Source organism: Nannobrachium achirus (genome assembly GCF_963921795.1).
Source record: "Nannobrachium achirus genome assembly, chromosome: 9".
Taxonomy (NCBI): Eukaryota; Metazoa; Chordata; class Actinopteri; order Myctophiformes; family Myctophidae; genus Nannobrachium; species Nannobrachium achirus.
In genome coordinates this window covers 31,908,170-31,928,078 of record NC_137818.1, presented here as the reverse complement: position 1 = coordinate 31,928,078, position 19,909 = coordinate 31,908,170, and the positions used below count along the sequence as shown (strand labels likewise).

Genomic DNA, 19,909 nt, shown 5'->3' with positions numbered 1-19,909 from the left:
AGCTGAAGGGGACGATGATATTCCTTAATATGTTACCTCTCTAGCCAAGAGACCATCTCAGCAATCTACAGATTGCTGAGATAATCAATGAACACAAAGGTACAGTACAAGTACAGTATGACATTAACACTTAGATATACACAGGATATTATCCCAGTTCATAGTGATGCGATGAGTCACAGCATAATGTTACCGCTTCATGCAGATGTTTCGGCAGCTGGAAGTTATTATCTTCTTAGCTGCTCCACATTTGACTGTCAGAGAACCGGAAACAGATCAGTACACAGATACAATTCTGCAGGGGTTCCCAAACGCATCTCATCTCAAGAACCATAAGAGATATCTGGTCTTCTGAGAACACACTTGGCCAATCTAAAAGCTCACAATGTTTTAGATTGGACATTTTCACTATGAAAATAATACTCTGATTTATTTTTACTTTCTGAAAATCTTTTGGAAATTAAAGTGAAAAACATTGTCCACGGCCCCAATTGGATGATTGTGAAACACTGCGTCTGTAGTACTACTAGGCCAATTCCCGTTGGGAACGATGCGATGCCTGTTGGGAATGCATGCCCCTCCGATTATGCAATAGGCCTACCTGTGTGTGTACCCATTGGACTGTTGTCACTGGATTTAGTGAAGTATCCATTATCATACTGTAGTACTCGGGGGGCCTATTGATGACATCAGGGATCTCCATATATGCACATAAAGGAGACTCCGATAAAAGGGATTCAGAAAAACATGCAGAAAAAGATTTTTGGATTTTGGGTTCTGAACAACCCACTTCCCACTCAGCCAATTACACATGCACATATTGCAAAACACATCTGCTTTTACTTAAGTTTTCTTCACAGCACTCGGGTCTCTCGCGGACAATAGGCCCCTGGTTTTCTTAAGTTTACTCATTCCTCTTGGAAGGGAGATCGTCCTGGAAAGCAAAGTCTGAAACAGAATTTGAGAAAGCATACATAACAATTTCTACTATACTGTATGCTTAAACTCTATGGTCCAAACTGTCAATGTACACACTAACGTCCTCAGTGTAAACTGTCTGCAATCCAAAGAGTGTCCAGCACACACTGGCTGTGGAGTCTGTGTGGACTGCAAGCAAGCAGCAACTGAGGACAGTTTACAGCGATCCAGTGGCCAGTCAGCACTTTCCTTACCAAGACCCTGCTGCAGCACTTCCCCTTCAGTATCTTGTACCAAACACAGGGACGCGATCATGTTGTTTTTATTAGTCGCTTTCCTTGAGTTTGATGGTACTGGCCCAGTAGTTGTCCTTTAGGTGAGGTTCACCAGTGGAAGGAGGAAGAAGGAAGAGGCTTGACACTTACAAGTTGTCTGATGTGAGCTTTCAGTTATTTTAATACAGTGAAGCATACATGAAGTCCCCTCAGGCTCAGGACATTTCAGAGATGTCCCCTGATACAGCTGGGGAAATCGAAGTCAAGTATCCCTATACATGCACGCTCTCCGTCTCTTCAGGAAAAAAGGAAAGGAAAAATTCCTTCATACAAATAAATAAAATAAACTTTTAGACTGTCAAACAATCCTGTGGATTCTGGATCTAAGTGGAAGGTGGTCGACATAACCCCTGTATAGATTAGAAATGATAATTTCAACAAAGGTACACAAGGTTACGTAAACCTTTAATAAAATGCATAATTAGCATGGTTGCCTTTATGAAGAACAATGGTCCTCAACACATTGAAAACAAAGTCCATATGGTTCAAAGTTCTTTGTCCAGAGCTTCCATTTTTCAAACGGTAAGTCTGTAAGCTGATAAAACTTTTTTTTATATTTTTCCCTTCCTTGATGACTCCACACTTACTTCTCACTCCACGTGAATATAAAGATCTGTAGCTGCCTTTCACTAAACTAGAGCAATCTGAGAAATGAGCTGTGTCACACACTTTGTTCCCCGACAGGCCATCTGTTTCTTACTGCTAGAATCAACTGACCCTTCATTTGATTCACACACACATCACATCACCACTGACCAGCAGTATTTCCTGGACGGGGAGGGCGTTCCTTGTCGCCCCCCAATAGCAACACCTACAGGTTGGTCAAGGGTCCGTGTCAGCGGGCGCCCGCTGGCCTGGTGGTCAAGCGCATACCACATACTAGGCTACGATGCCTGCTGGCGTCGCCGGTTCGATTCCCGATCCGGACGACCTTTACCACATGTCATTCCCCATCTCTCTCCCCATTTCCTGTCAGTCTACTATCCTATCAAATAAAGGCCTTAAAAAAAGCCCCAAAAAAATCTTTAAAAAAAAGGGTCTGTGTCAGCAAAGGTGTGTGTAACTTTGAGGAACAGGAAGTCCTCTCTACAACGTGCTACAGAGCATCCTCCCGGTGCGGTGCAGCTCCTCACCGACAGGTGAGAAGAAGCAGCAGGCGATCCCAATGTGTATCAGATGAGTTATGTGGACTCACATAAGTCAGCATATCAACCAGTAGAGGGCATCAGTGAGAGGTTTACCAGCTTTACAAGTGTGTGGGGAAATCAGAGAACAGGCATAACAACCAAATTGGGAGACAAGTTCAAGTCCAAATATACACATTCAATAGCTCTGAAGCCCTACTGGAAAATAAATGTCCCTCAGTGACCATCCATGGTGGAACCGATCTGAAGCGAGACTTCTTATTAGCCTCCTACTTTTTTGTTTCATGCAAGAATTCAAAAGCTTTCAAGCTTCAAAGTCATTTAGCCATACCATTTACCCGCTTACTCTTAGAGTAAATATCGTGGAAGATAAAGGTTTTGAAATAGATAGGAGGATAGATGTCTTTAACATATATAGGCCTTCTTGCCATGAAACACAAACATGGCCTGTCAACATACAGTAGACATGGTCCTCTAAACATCCTTGTCTACTGGCTAACTTCAAAATTACAGTACAATACCCTCTCTAAAGGCTGGATTGCTCATTCATAAACAAACAATACAGTACAACAAAACATTTGAGCTGAGGTGGGGGGGGGGGGGGGCTGGTTTCAATTAGCCGACATGCACTTGAATCTATTCTTGAAGTAGAACACTTCATCACTGACTTTCTGATCGTTGGAGGTGAAGGAGTAGCGGAATTTCTTATAAGCCTTGTCATCGTCTGTTTTAGTCCAGGGAAGTTGGATCTTTGATGCATGGCTTACGACGACATCACTGCAGGAGCCAATGTGGAGCAAGCCCAAGGCATCGATGAAGAACTCTGCAGGGATAGAGGCATAATTAGTACGGACCAACAGGGGCGCAAGGGGGGGGGGAAGTGGGACTGAGTTACTAGGGCCCAAGGCGGAGGGGCCTTAATTATTTAATACTTTAGCTATTGAAAAATAGCAGATATGCAAGTTCACAGCACGGCACCGATTGCCGTGCTGCGAACTTGTAGATCTGATATTTTTGAAAAGTTGTGAAAATGTGTGCAAATCTAGTATAAAGTATTTTTTAAGTTGTAACTCAAATTTCTCTTCTGGGAGTCCCTGGAACTAAATATTTTGAGATGGGGGTCCGTGGCCAAATACATATCATTTTGGGGGTCCTTCACATGAAAAGGTTTGAGCACCACTGACATAGAAACATAGGTTTTTCAAAAAACATTCAAAGACCTTTTTCATGATTTAAAAAAACTAGCAGATATACAAGCTCACAGCGCGGCACTCGGTGCCGCGCTGTGAGCTTGTATATCTGTAGTGTATATGTAGTGGAGTGAAAGTACAATATTTGGATCCGAGATGTAGTGGAGTAGAAGTAAAATAATTGGAAAATGAAAATACTCAAGTAAAGTACAAACACCTCAAAATTGTACCCAAGTACATTACTTAAGTAAATGTACTTAGTTACACCACTGGTTTACTGCATATGACTCACCTAAATGTCCGCGGCGGGCCATGCGGGGGTCAAAGCCCGCCTGCCGCACCTTGTCCGTCCTCCCCATGAAGAAGTTGATGACTGCGTCAGCCACCACACAGTTGGGGAAGCCCTCGATGGTGTGATGGTAGCCTTGCCTGACGTGCACGCAGTCACCTTCCTCTCCCCCCTCGTCCACGGAGATGGTGTGGCGGTATGTGGCTGTATAACCCGTCACCTCCCTCACGCCACCGGCGACCTGGCACCACAAACACATATTAGTCTTGTAGAAGCAGAATAGACACACTCAAACACAGGCACTGCAATAGAAACACTGTTGACACACGTAGAAAGATATGCTATATCTTCTACAGTTCTGTATAATTTTCTAACTTTTCAACTTTCTAACATTGCCTATTCTTATACTACAATTAGGAAACGTCTGGCCTATAAACGTCCTTCCTTTGGTATTCTCAATTATTGTTCAGTTAACATTAATGAGCTTAATTCTTGCTCCATATTTTGGCCAGTAGGACACCCAGAGCCATTGAAATAGAAAGCATTGTGCCATCATGCCACTGTTTGCACTGCTCATTGGCCTAGACATTTTCCAGGAGCTCAATCCTATGACCAGGGCTTGTCCAACTGGGAGGAGGACCAAATTGGGTATTAGATCTCCATGCTGGCATTGGAACGGCTCAGGATCCTCCCAATTTGAAGGATAGGGAAGTCTGACAAATCTTTTGAGTTTTGCATGTTTTGCTAAGCTGTTGGATTTGTGTGCTGACTCATTATGACTAAAGAAACTTTTAAAATGTTGACGCCCTTTTGACAAGGTTTTTTTTTTTTTTTACAAAAAAATGTGAAAGGGAAAATGCGCTGAAGTATAGTTGAGGACTTAACAGTACTCCTTACAAGGTCTAGGGTGGTCTTCTCCAGAATGTCCACCATCTTCTCCAGCTTGGTGCTGGCAGTAAAGAAGAAGTCATCGTCCACCCAGAGCACATACTTGGTGCTCACCTGTGACACAGCCAGATTCCTCCCTGCAAACCAGCCCTACAGTATGTGGAAGGATGAGGTTTGAGAAATACACACAAACATGCATGCAAATACACAAGTGTACATTCAAATTGTGACTTGTTCCAAAACTAATAGTGCAGAACAGGTTCCTGTACCTTTCCAAATGGCATGATGTAATGTTCAATATGAGGCCCGGTGACAGGGCGGGGGTGTTCGTTGTCATCTGCAACCACTATGGTGACAGTTGGGTAGTACTCTCGTATGCTGTCAATGAGTTCTTTCAGTTTGTCATAGCGTAGGAAGGTTTTGGTGGCAATGCTGACCAGGGCACTGATGTTGTACGCTGTAACAGGGAAATTAAACAGAACCCATGAACCTCCTCAACGGAAATTAAACAGAACCCAAAACCTCAAATGTTTCACACTATACCTTGTGTGAAATGAACATGTGTATACCAACATTTAAATATGATATGAAAAGGCACATACCTCCACTGGATCCAGAGTTGTAAAGCTTTGGGATGATACTGTGTCTGACTTTAATGGTGAAAACTGAATGGTGTCTGTCGGTTGCAAATTGAACTACAAAATAGAGCATGAAATAAATACAGTATATTTGCAAATGTACATTATTATTGCGAGAAAGAAAATCCGGGCACTCAGAAGTAAAAAGGAGGAACAATCCTCGATTTATTAAAAGGGAACTTCCGACATGTTTTGACCTCGCAGTTGACTTTTAATAAATGAAGGCTGTTCCTCCTTTTTACCCAGTCCTTTCCCCCAAAATGTTCACTCAGTCATTTTGTATATCGTCCTCATACACTATGTCCAAAACTCATGTGTCCAAAAATGTTTCGAGCTTGTGGATCTTCTACAATGGACCTATACCGGCTCCGCCCCCTCCAAAAGCTACGCCCGACATTATCACAGCGCGCCGCTACTGGCTTCATTCACTTCAATGGGAAATACGGCGGATTGTACACACATTTTACACATTAAATATTAATTCCGTTTTGGACCCAGAGCTTCGAAATCTCTTCCAATCCATCAACAAGGCGTGGAACTGCATTGGAAAAAATATTTAGACCTTTAAACTTTTAAAACAATACGACATAGGAATATATAAGGTCGCAGCAGAGGAATAAGGAACATGTCCATGGTTGCTGGACCACAGAAAGCCGTTCAAACCAATTTAAATATAAATGGACTGTATTGGCCTAAACGACAATAACCCATGACTACAAACACCTTATTTGTTATGTTAAATAGCAACTGATATGTAATGTACGTCTGTGAATGTCTGAATGAACAGGGGTAGCGACGCGAAGTGTTGTATTTCAACTCTGCTTTCGACTGCAGGCTGTGGGTAGGGGCGTCACAAGGGGGGGAAAAGTGGGACTGACTTACCAGGGCCCACGGTGGAAGGGCCTTAATTATTTTAGACTTTATCGATTGAAAAATAGCAGATATACAAGCTCATAGCTTGGCACTGAGTGCCGCGCTGCGAGCTTGTAGATTTGCTATTTTTGAAATCCCACGATGAAGAACATTCATGTGGGCCCACAGCGAATGCTTGTACCCAGGGCCCAGAATTTGGTGCGACACCCTTGCCTCTCCCTCTGCGGCTCGGCAGCTAAACAGGAATCGCGAACATTTCACGCCACGCCAGAGATATCAAATGTTATAGATAATATTTATAAGCAATCGGCATGATAAGAAACATGTAGCCTACATTTGAAGCAGTTTATTCTGGTTGGTTGTTTGTGTAATGGAGAGTAATAGCCTCTAAACAAATCAGTGAAAAGTGAAAACGGCTCTGTATAGGTCCAGCAGACAGGCGATTTCCTCATTCTGCTGTTGCGTCCTTATATATTCCTTTGTCGTATTGTTTTAAAAGTTTAAAGGTCTACATATTTTTCCAATGCATATCCAGGCCTTTGTTGACGGATTGGACGAGATTTCGAAGCTCTGGGTCCAAAACGGAATTAATATTTAATGTGTAAAATCCGCTGTATATCCATTCAAGTGAATGGTGCGGCTGTGATTCTGGTCGGAGGTCTCGGCGGAGAGGTGGGGGCGGAGCTCCCGGTACTCATGAATTGATGCTTTTGTGTGACGCTATAGTATAATGATGTGTCGTTCATGAGTGATTCGTTCATAAGAATCGAATCATTAGCAAGACTCCTGAGCGATTCGTTCAAATCCTTTAAATGTGTAGTTAACGCTTTCGTTCGGATCTTCTACTATTGATGCTTTTGTGTGACGCTATAGTATAATGATGTGTCGTTCATGAGTGATTCGTTCATAAGAATCGAATCATTAGCAAGACTCCTGAGCAATTTGTTTAAATCCTTGAAATGTGTCGTTCACGCTTTCGTTCATAAGATAAGATAAGAGGTTTCTGGCCGACAGCGACGATATGTCTCTTTTCACCATTTTAACAACATTTTAATTTCATTTCAGAATGGTAAAGGGCTGGTCTTACACATACCTGTGTCTGCTGTCCTAGGGTGGAACAGGGTGTTCGTGTAGGTGACAAACTGCAGCTGCCTGTTCAGACTGGCGAGAAGGGGACTTGATATTACCATGCCCTTCTCTCCGGCCCCGATGACAGTGACTTCATCCACTGTGGCAGCCACATCAAATACTCCCAGTGCTCCGGTCAAGTTCACCTGTTTACAGAATAAGAGAAAATGTCTTCTAAAACCTAACAGTTTCCTGAAAAACGCATACTGCTATATCAGTGGTGCTGAAACTTTTTCACGTCAAAGACGCCCAAACGGTTATGTATTTGGCCGCGGATCCACATCTCAAAATATTTTTGTTCCAGGGACAATGAAATATGGCTGAAATCTAAAATTACAGAGACGCTTTCCTGGATTGAATGGGTTAAACTTTTCAAATGAATAGCATGGCTAACACAAAGTACACCAAAGAATACAGGGCTGGATGGAGAACTTACCATGTGTCTAGATCTTGGATTTTCCTTAAGACCCAAACCTAGATAAGATATAACATAGACAGCAAAAAAAAAACATTTATTATTAGAGGGTTCCCAACGGAAAGATCAACCCAGATATTGTGGCTGTCGGTCAGAAACCTTGTATGTCAAAATGTCAACGTTTTATGTTATTTTTTTGTAGATGAATGCCCTACAAAAATAGCCAATCTACAAGCTTGCAAGGTGGCTCTTTGTGAGCTTGCACATTGGGCACGGTTTGAAAGTAATAATGATAGAGTTTAAGAGTGTGTGGGGGTTTTATAAGTACTGAAACAAATGAAAAGTATTAACAAGAGCGTATGACTAAATATTAATTACAGGGAATCTATAGAGGGTATGTGCATGCATAATGGGTCCTCATTTATCAATGGAGTGTAAAAAGCAGTGTATTTTTGTCCCCAAATATTGGGGGCTGATCATATGTACATACCAGGTTAGCATTCACCAGCGTCGGCAGGTTAGCATTCACCAGCGTTAGGTTTACTGAGGTTAGGGTTAGGGTTAAAGTTAGGTTTAGGTGGTCGGGTCGGAATAATGGGAGGTCGGAACTATGACATGGCACCCAAATATTTGCGTAGGACAACGTTCAAGTGGCATTTACAAAAGCGTCCTAAATAGCCAACCCTGGTGTACTACATTTGATCCCAGCGTTGCCAGCTGAATTAAAATAACACACCCCTAAATATTCTCGAAAAGCCCCGATTTTATGGGGTTCGCATCAGTGTGCCGACGGGCCGGTATTCCGACACTAAAACTAACCCTAACTCTAACCCTAAACTTAACCTCAGTAACCGTGATGAGTAACTAACCTGCCGACGCTAGTTGGAACAGCGGCCCGTCAGCATATTGAGCGGACCCCGATTTTATGACCAGAACAAACAACCGGATTACGACATAGCAACATAAGGAAAGCCAATAGAAGAGAGTTTACTCTGCACGCTTCAGTCCCCTTCAGGGACAAATTATATAATTCACTTGGATAAAAGAGCTGTAATCATAACACAAATAACAGTGATATATTAAAAAATAAATAAAATAAAAATAAACAAATTAAACATTTGGTGATTACAACAGAAATCTTGGGACTACCACTTTAAACCCCATTCTGCTGTTCCTGATTTGTTCAGTAATGTTTAGAACGTAATTCCATACATTTTATGGTGTAATTTTATATAACACTAGTTGGAATCTGTGTGTGCCATTTTCCACAAACACATGGATTGGACAGACAGACAGTTAGTTAGAGCTTTCAGACCCAGTATTGTGTAATCTTCGGTGTCATGCGCTCTTTCGCATGTTTTCATAACCCGACAGACTTGTCAGAGATGCGCTCTGGTGAAAGTTCCTGTCAGTTGAAACCACAACGTCTCCTCACTCAAGACTTCCTGATTTACAACGACTTTGAAAAGTGATGCAATGTGTGCGCCTGCCAAGTGAGAAGTAATTCCCTTTTCTTTTTTTTATCTTCTCTCTTCACTCATTAATCCCAATAGAGCTTGAGTTTTTTCAATATATCTCAATCAGGAAGAATCTGTTCTTTTTCGTTTTATAGAAAAGGTATAATGAAGTATGAATGCAATGAATAGATTATGCAAACATGAAAATCACACCAAATCATACCAAAAATGTACTTCCCACAAAAAAGGGGAAGAAAGAGAAAGCTGTTGCCTCATATGAATACCTGAAAAAGGGAAGAACATTTTATCTCAGTGAGATTTTCACTGAGATCTTTATCTAATGAGGAAAACCTGCACTCTCCCTCTAGTTACTATCGGGTGTCAAACTCACATTTTCTGGGCCACATGTGGCCCAGAAAGGTCCACTGCAGCCCCAAACATGATTTTCTGAAAAATAAAATGAAACTACCGCTTACTGCATGTTGGTGTTCCCCTCCCCAACCCCCCCCCCCCCCCCCCCCCCTCGCAGCTCGTTGCAGACCGCTTGGTCCAGCTCTCTCTCTCTCTCTCTCTCAACGCCTATACCAGTGTAAAGTCTATGGCTGCTAGAGAACAATAGCCGGCATATTAGTTCAGTATGTTCCCCATGAATGAATGACACTTAGGTCGTCATTCACAGCATGAATACAGTGGTCGGTTAGGCAAAGTAATACAGGGGTTGGTTAGGCAAAGTAGCTTATCACCATTCACCTGAAAACTGAGGACTGAGAAGAAGAGACGCTGCTTCTGATTCAAACTGAGTTCAGGGGCAAATAGTCTACTTGTCTTATATATGCCAAGAGTTACAACGTCAAAAAACACTATGAGACGCACAAGGACAAATATGACGTATAAACAGGAGGATGCAGAACAAACTACAAAATTGTGCTCCTCTGAGAGCAGATCTCCGCCAGGCCGGGTTGCCGACCAAGACCCAGATAATTTGTCATAGCCAATTGGACTGATACATCTTGATCACATGTGTATCCATTTGTGTGAATTCTGAAGTAGCAAAAAAAATATTTTGAAGAAAAGTTTCACTTACAATTTTTCATTTTGAAATTTAATTGTGCTACTTTAAAATGGTTTATTGGGGCTCCTTAAACTAATATTGCATTGTTTGTTTTACCACCACTCAAACTCCCCAAATTTGCGACCAGAACAAACAGAATATGACATAGCAACGTAAGGAGAGCCCCTTTCATCTCCGTGTCTGACCACACACACACACACACACACACACACACACACACACACACACACACACACACACACACACACACACACACACACACACACACACACACACACACACACACACACACACACACACACACACACACACACACACACACACACACACACACACACACACACACACACACACACACACACGTCACTGCCATGAATACGTTTGAATATTAATTTAAACCATAGCGACGTGCGCTGCGCGCAGACAGTGCAACGTTCATTTGGTTACAAGCAATCATACTTCCCCAACTAAGGTAGTCATCTGAATGCAGTGGATGAAGGCTGGCTGGTGTTGAGTGCCATGCTGCAAGCTTGTGCTGTATATCTGCTATTATTTTGTATGAGGGGGTGGCAAAAATAAATCCACAGGGTGAAGATGGTGCACTGGGGGCACAGGTGGAGCGTCGGGTTTTATCATGGACTACAGTATAGTAGCTACTGCTAGTGCTACTGTATGAATTGAGATACCCCACGGTCCATGACAAGATTTAATCAGCAGTGCCGCAGTCCTGCCACCCGAAAATTATCTTGTATAATAGTTCTGAGCCAGATCGGCAATCTTATCTGAATAACTGTTAAAGCACTTGTTTTAATGGGTGAATCATTAAGCACCTAACTTGTAACATTGCAAATAGGTGATTTTATAAAATGTTATATTTTCACAGGGATTATTTATTATTGTGTTAGATACAGTATACCTTTTCGAGTGGATACATGTGTCCATTGCGTGTCAGATAGTTAGACAATGCTGCCCCGCATGTCTACAATGGAACAAAGTGGTGTAAGCTGAATCCTACACCACCTCAGAACTTGACCCGAGAGCTGATCCTACCCTACGCCAACGTCACGATGCGATAATAAATGCTGAGACTTGCCTAAATTTCGGCGTACGCCAAAAATTTGATCTGCACCACGTAATGAGGGCCAACATCCTCCACACTGAAATGCAAACGGAGGTGCCCCCCACCCCAAATGGCAATTCAAAAGAAGAGGACACTAGCCTTACAAACTGATCGAACATCTGCAGCATCCTATTACACAACGCCTAATATAATAGACTATTTGACACTTCCAACTAACCTGATGCACGTCAGTGACTCTTTGTATCTGCCAGAGCATTTAGTTAGTAAAATAGCAGGTAAAGCAAGCCGTTTCCACACCGCAACACGAGCATGATGACGCACTTATGATTACGCCACCTAAAGGGCAGCGCTCTGTTGATCAGTCTATACTATTAGTGTTCTGTTTGCTTATGTTTTTGCCTTTGCATTTGGTGAGATACTGTAATGACACTGTGTGTTTTTTTGTTCTGCGTACCGTAGGCTAGAGTGATGATGTCATTCTTCCTCTGACTCCTAGTTTTTTTGTATTGCTATCTTACAGCACTTCTCTTACCATGTGCCTTGACCACTGTGCTGCTTCTGGTGACTGACTCTCCCCCGCGAGATCAACAAAAGGTCTATCTATCCGCCTATCTACTGTATCTATCTACCTATAACTGATCAAAGATTAAGACTACCGCTGATGCAGTCGAGTTAACAATAAAAATGTATTTACTAGTACATCTTCAACCACTGATGATGTTTAGATTGTGATATTAACGTTATGACTTCACATGTTTGTTTGTTTTACTTTCACATTTAGACTTGTGTTTATATTTTATGTCAACAATTAAGTACATTATTTTCTATGTACACTTACCTGGAATAATGATTGTTTTGAGGGGGCGTACCTCCACCCCCTGGGTGGGGTACTGAAGAGGACTGTTGGCCTCAGCAACAATAAGCATGTCTGATGGAGTGTATGTTCTATGAACACAAATCCACATGGACAGAACATTTATTACCACATCGCTAGGAAATAAACATCTTACTGCACACAGCAACTAATACATAAAATATGCAAATTTACCAGTAATCTTTTTTCTTTTTTTTTTTTACTGTAAGTGTTCTGGTTTCTGTTCCTATTGACCAATCATGATTGAGTAGGCTTTGGTCCCCTCTATGACAGGCATCAAACAGGTTGTTGTCTTTGATGCTTTCATTGATTAGAGATCACTAACGAGGTGTGCACAACCCCCTTTGAAGTTCAAAGGGAGCAATTAAGAGCTCTGGCTGAGCGCCCCCTCCCTCCACTGTTTCTGTTGATTTTCTGTTTCTGCTGATTTGCTGACTCGTTAGACCCACCCCCTCCTCCGAGGCTCTGACTCTCATTGGCTTGGTACAGCCTAGACCAGAGAAACTTTAGCGTCATAATACAACACCAGACCAAGAGAACCAGTCCGCTCAGAGAGTGGGCGGGTCTAAGGGCTGGAGCCAGGAAATAATATCTATGTAACATTTTGTGACCTCCCTAGAGAGCTCTTCACCTCTGTCTTTTTAAATACACTTTTAATTCATGATTCTGTTATTTTTATTTTATTTCTTTTATGTTTAGAGCCAATTTATTGAACTACTTTCTGTTGTCTTAAAGTTTGTCTTTTATTTTGATATTTGGAATTTAGCCTTGGGAGCACCGTTGCTGAGTGTCTAGACGCGCCGTACCACATATAGCATACATGGGCAACAGGCGGCCCGGGGGCCACATGCGGCCCCCACCTTCACTTAATGCGGCCCGCTGGTTAATACCGGAATACTGATGATATATTATTGATTTCAGCTGTTACAGTTCCAAACATGACCTGCTTTAATTCTGTCAGCCTATATTAGTAGCTTAATGACTAGTATAGTAGTATTAAAATGTTTTTTTTTATGTCCAATGTATTTGTATTTAGGTTCATAAAGTTAACATGAGTATATAACTAAATGCGTTTGAAATTAAATCAAAATGTTACATTTCAGGATTCCAATTCAAAAATAAAGAAGCAAAAAGAGCCGATCTACAAGCTCAAAACGCATCGCAGTAGCCGATCTACAAGCCCAAGCTGCGATTCGTTTTGAGCTTGTAGATCTACTATTTTTGCTTCTTTTGTATGAAATACTAGAATGACAAAGTAGGACATAGCAATATGCAATGTGGCCCTCTGGAGTGAAGGTGAAAATATAGTGGCCCTCTCCATCATCAAAGTTGCCCACCCCTGACATAATAGGCTCTGATGCGGTTTGAGGCGGACCTTTACTGCATGTTACTCCCCGACTAACTCCCCCCGTTTCCTGTCTCAGCCTTTAACTGACTCGATTAACCGACTATACTTTATTCACTTATTCTTTATGTACCGCATTATGTACACTGAAAAGTGCTGTAAATAAATGACATTAGTATTTCATCAACTCCTGTATTTTACCTCCTTCTGAAGCCATTGTACTCCTGAGATCTGCGACTTTTCACCCCCTCTGGGTCTTCATTGTTGCCTAAGAATGCGAGCTGGAGGTTGTTTGCCCATACACGCGGAAAGAGTAGGTGGGAGTATGGTAGACGATCACGAATGGTCTCCTTGTCTGCCTCACATACGCACATATTCTGTGCCAAGTGACTGAAAGAAAACAAAAAAACAAGTCAAGGTGGAGCACGGTGCAAGATATTGAGACAAACACTTCCTCATATTATGACTGAATAAGACGTGTTTACTGCTCTATAGCAGTTTATCCCAAACTTTTTAGCTAGAGCCCCAAAAGAGCTCGGGACACAGACTAGTGAAAATGGCAGATCTACAAGCTCACCACATGTCGCTGTGGTGAGCTTGTAGATCTGCTATTTTCACTACTTCTTACGTTGTTGTTTTTCTAATTCATTGATTTAATTTATGGATTTTCTTTAATTCACATAATATTGTGATTTATTTTAGGGAAAAGCTTTTAAATATTGATAATAACAAAATGTAGGAAATTAACAATAAAAGGATATTTACTTGTGACCAATAGAAATGTGTCCACAACACACAAATGGATCCCAACCCACTGTTTGGGAAACACTGGCTGCTCTATAGAAAGAAGCACCATCAAATATTTATCAATAATTTGACAATGAAAGTGAATGGCGTATCTAACGATCGGCTGAAACCTTCAGCCACGAAACATGGAGTCATACGTTGTAGTGAATGATTGCTATCTGCCTCTGAGTCTGTCAGGATGATGTGGATGAGAGAAGTTTTATAAAATCACACCCGTGTGAACTGAGCGGTGGTTCTCCCCCCCCCCCCCCCCCCCCCCCCGTGTGTGTGTGTGTGTGTGTGTGTGTGTGTGTGTGTGTGTGGGGCCTGGACAACAGCGCCCCTCCCTTAACATGTGTGGTCAGAAAAGGTACTACACAGGCTTGAGGCTACATACAGACCCACCCACCCACATACAAACAAACTAACTAACAAACAAACATACCTACACACACGGCCACGCTATGGAGACGGTGTGACCACCGCTCAAAAACCTAGAGTGAAGTCTTCACAGCAGCAGAAAGGAAGAACGAAGCGTCGGGAAAGGACTGAACCCAGAAAGGATTCTGGTTTATTTTAGGCAAGAATATTTACAGTACATGATGTGGCATTAAGACATGATATCCCTGTGGTGGTCACGTGGATTAAACAGTTTACATAGGCCTATTATGTGAAGAATTCAAATAAGGTATTGGGGTGAACTGTAGATGGAACGTTCGCTAGGGACACCAAGTCAAGCAGACGAGAGACCCAAGGGGCCTCTTTCCTGTGCCTCATCTGGCTCATTGAGGCGACAGTTCGATGTCTGGTTACACACAACCACAACTCCCCCCCCCACACACACACACACACACACCCACACACACCCACGCGACCGCGTATTTCCCGGTGAACCTGTGCGCAAAGGTGGGGGTGCGGAAGTGTGGGGAGTCTGGGGACCAAGGAGGGCACGCATCTTCCGGTTGCGCTTCTTAGGGTCTTTTTGGAGCTGTGTGGAACACAAGCTACCCTATACGTGGCCGTGTGTGTAGGTATGTTTGTGGGTGGGTGGGTGGGTGGGTCTGTATGTAGCCTCAAGAATGTGTAGTACCTTTTATGACCACACATGTTAAGGGAGGGGCGCTGTTTTCAACTGCAATACACACACACACACACACACACACACACACACACACACACACACACACACACACACACACACACACACACACACACACACACACACACACACACACACACACACACACACACACACACACACACACACACACACACACAGCTCCACTTCGAACAGAGGTTCGGTTTTAATTCTACTGGATCTCTTCTCCACAATTCCTTCCACATTTTAGTCTAGTTTTTATTTCTTCTTCTTTGTAGACAAAACTGTCAATTATGTTTTAACGGGCTATTTCTTATTTTATAGTTTTTTGGGACACAATCAAGGCAATCCTGTGTCCTTTTTTTGTGTTCAATCTGTGTTTTTAGATATTTTAGCATTTCAAGTAAAATTGTGATACATTTGCAGGTGACTACAGGTTTGTAGTTTTACTCCAGCCGCCCCCACTTGTTGTCAGATCTTGCAGAGAAATAAGAAAATAAATAAAAGCTCACAACGCGTCACAATGTTGTGAGCTTGTAGATTTGCTATTTTCCAAACAGTCTTGACTCTTGAGGGGGCGTTCACACCTTTCCGCTGCTCCGATTCACTGTTCTATTTCCAGGCGTTGCGTTGAAAAATGTCTGCCTGTCCGCAGCCGGTGTGTGTTCTCCTTTAGTCATCATAGCTTAGCTTTTTACATAGTTTTCATCAGTGAAAAAAGGTAGCCGAAGGAAATTTTTCGTCATAGTTTTAGTCGACGAAATCAACACTGGCACGTCACACTCACACACACCATAAAAACGTAATAATCAAGACATACCTTGCCACGTTGTCCTTTATGTGGTAGGAAATATCAGGATAGCTGCTGAGAAAGTCTCTATAGGTCTTCTCCAGATGCTTCTCAATGGTGCCCCCATGTCTCGTCCCTCTCGCAATGTCCACTGTGGAGTCGTCTCCAGGGATCCACCAGTGGAAGAGGAATAGCATCAGCACGCCGCTGACCAAACTGATTCCAAGCAACTTTCTTAGGGTGGTTCGCATCTTTGAAAACAGATGCAAATTAGTGTAACAACAGGGCCGCATCTTACATGGATCTGCAAAAAACAAACAAACAAACAGCATCGGTTCCAGTGAAGCATAGCATTAGTTTATGCAGGACACGCGAGTCTCGCCCGCCTCAGCTGTAATCAGCTGTCAGTCAGATCCTTTTCCAATTCCTCATTCACAGATCTGCTGATCATTACATCACACTGCCATAATCCAATCAGAGCTCTCGCTCATAAGAGAGGCTCCTTTAAAGACGGCTTGCATTCACTATATTTCTGCTCGTCTTCGATCCGAAGCCTCGGATTTGCTGCTGCTTAGCCGCCGCCTCCACCCCAGCCTCCACCTTTCGATCAGAGTCTGGCAAAACCTCTGAAGTTGGCACCCCATATGATGAAAACCTATATAAAAATTGTGTCATTCTTTAGTGCTAGATTTGTGCTGAATTGTGCCGTACATTTTAGAATTTGTGCTGGTATCATTTTTGAGATATTTTAAGTTATAGTTTTGCTGAGCCTTGCACCCCCAATCTTTTGGCTTCAAATCGGGAAAAAAGGTTCTTATTCTTTAGTGCTGGATGTGCTCTAATTTGTGCCATCGTAATCATCTATTGTGTTATGAATTAGCTGAATTTAGCAGCAGTACAATAGTTTGCCCTACAGAGGGCAGGTCTACACTGCAGGTGTAGACCTGCAGTACTTAATAGTAGAACATAGCAGCAGAACAGTGGTGGTGTGTAGAATATCTCAAAAATGATACCAGCAAAAATTCTAACATGTATCTTTTCTGCATAAGGAAACCTGGCCTTCAAGGCAAACATTTATTTTATCAATTCTGTTGAGTTATGACAGCCTTCTTTGGACACTTCCCCAAGCAGTGTTTGGAGTTCTGTGGTTAAGGTCTGTACATCTCCATAAATAATATAAATGACCATTATTATATTTCCCCTACAGTAACAGTAAGGATGAACAATTCACCAGTGAACTAGAAAGGAAAACTAAAGTTTCTTATTGTCTGTTAGGCTTAAGTGGATGACAGAGTTCACCAGAACTATGACAACAGTTATCGTTATAGTGCTTGGTGGAACTTCCCTTAAAGCCAGTCCCTCACCAGAACAACTAGTCGCAACTCCTTGCAAGAAAACTGTTGCATGCAACGACTTGAAACCATTATCCCCAATGGCTGTTGCAAGGTGTTGGTGGCCTTAAAACGGTTTTGTTGCAAGAAGTTGCATTGGTGCGGTCTAGGGCTGGGTGCAATAACAATATATCATTCGAAACAACTTTTGGGGGGGAGATACAGCGATAACGTCTGTAAACAGTGACTTATTACAGCGATAACAAAACAAAAAAACTATACCATAAATATATCGAAGACGAGCAGAGCTATAGTGAATGCAAACCGTCTAAAACCCCACCCACTCTCTTAAACCTGGTGGGAATGACCCTTTATGGTCTCTAAAAGGAGAATTATGCCCCAAGACAGTCACTACAACATCATAATTTCTTTAATGTCTCTCTCTTGCTGAACCCCCTCCACCCATTCATTTACAAGGCTGGAGGCTAATGTATGTCATTTTGTGTCCCCCTCCTGATAAGACATTGACACCTTATAGTTTGCATTTGATGCATGTTCAGAGCCCGTAGAGCTCCGATGGTGACAGTCCAGCTCTGAATTCCATTAATACCCTAAGACATTGGTAGAGTGAAAACGCCAGCATCGATGAAATATCTCTATGTGGGTCATCCTACTATTCGGTGCCATTTCAGCCTAGAAACTTGTACACATATGGAACACTGCGTAAGATTTTTTTATTTATCAACCATTCATTTCAGAACTGTGAAAATGTATCAATTTCCTCTAGTTAAGCGTAACAGGGTGGACATGTTATGCTTTACCACAACAGAATGCAACCTAAAACATTCATACAAATGAACATAAAACAGTGATACTTATACTTCTTATGGTATATGGTTTCCTATCAAAAATATGTGCTACTTTCTGGAGTCATGTGCCTAGATGAATATTCAAGGGTCAGGTGGATTTTGCATCAGCGTTACAGGGGGGACAGTCAACTGAGGGACACATTAATTTCAAGATTTGAAACATAAAAAAATACATTATTCACAATCACAATTCAGGACATTTGGTGAGAAACATTAGAATTTATAGACCTACATGTCATTTTTTTATTATGTTTGAATTGTATTACTTATATTTGTAACCGAAGCTGAGTAAACATGGGAAATGGCATTTTAGCTTACTTCTACTCAAACCAAAGTGATTATTTTATATTTAATTCACTCCGAGTAGGCCTACAGTATAGTCTTTTGAGCGTTGGTCACACCACTCCTAGGTGTGTGTGTGTGTGTGTGTGCGTGTGTGTGTGTGTGTGTGTGTGTGTGTGTGTGTGTGTGAGGTGTGTGTGAGGTTTGTGTGTGTGTGTGTGTGTGTGTGTGTGTGTGTGTGTGTGTGTGTGTGTGTGTGTGTGTGTGTGTGTGTCTGAAATGAACTGTTAACACACACGCACCACCGCTCACTTCAAACTTGGTTTAATTTTTTTCTTTGGTGGAAAACCTTTAACAGTCTAAGATAAGCCTTTTGGAATTAGTATTTTTGCTTATTTTACACGATATGCTGTATTATGTCACGGATACACAAATGGCACCGAATGACTACGTGCGTCTTCATCTAATGCAGGAAGTTGTCTTGATAATGGAGGCTATAATCAATGTATCAGAAACGGCACAATAGAATTAATTAATAGCTATTCTACTATAAATGTAGTTAGGAACAATTGCTTTCTCCAAGAAAAGTGATCATTTGAATGCTACTGGTCCTGAATAACACTAGAAAATTGTGCACACATAGCATTTGCTGGATAAAACATTACTTGTTATATAAGAGACGCCGTACACACTTAATCTGCTTTAGTAGCCTAAATTAACAGGGTAGACTCTTTCTTATGTGTTATAGAAATTAGTTGGACTGAATTGCTAGTAGGCCAATATGATATGAACCCTTTCCAATAATCATTCCTTTTCCATGCTAAACCGACGCTATAAAGCGTTGTTCCTCATCACTGTTCTAGATAATGAAATTGTCACTTGTCACACATGGTCATGAATCATCATCAACCGAATTTAGAAAGAGTCTGGCTACTTACTGTTGATGCGTAAAAGTATCTCCGTGCGTCATTTAACCTTTCCGTTGGTGGTGGAGTTTTAACTGCGATAAAAAGGCACAGATAGGCTATTGTAGGCAGCCTACATTCAGAGATGCAAACAAAGTCTTCAAGTCCAACCAGCAAACAAATCAAACCGTTTAAAGCT

The 19,909-nt window shown here is 42.0% G+C and overlaps 1 protein-coding gene across 1 annotated transcript; it reads right to left on the bottom strand.

Moving 5' to 3' along the window:
• Positions 1 to 3,009: 3,009 nt before the first annotated feature.
• On the bottom strand, positions 3,010 to 16,591 carry b4galnt1a (beta-1,4-N-acetyl-galactosaminyl transferase 1a; the record flags this gene model as incomplete). Its single annotated transcript, XM_080732687.1, has 10 exons — positions 16,354 to 16,591; positions 13,850 to 14,038; positions 12,268 to 12,374; positions 7,841 to 7,878; positions 7,370 to 7,550; positions 5,368 to 5,460; positions 5,035 to 5,222; positions 4,775 to 4,915; positions 3,881 to 4,118; positions 3,010 to 3,221 (listed from the first exon to the last, which is right to left on the bottom strand). Exons 1-10 carry the CDS (start codon positions 16,572 to 16,574, stop codon positions 3,010 to 3,012), a joined length of 1,608 nt encoding a protein of 535 aa, XP_080588813.1. The 5' UTR covers positions 16,575 to 16,591.
• Positions 16,592 to 19,909: the final 3,318 nt, after the last annotated feature.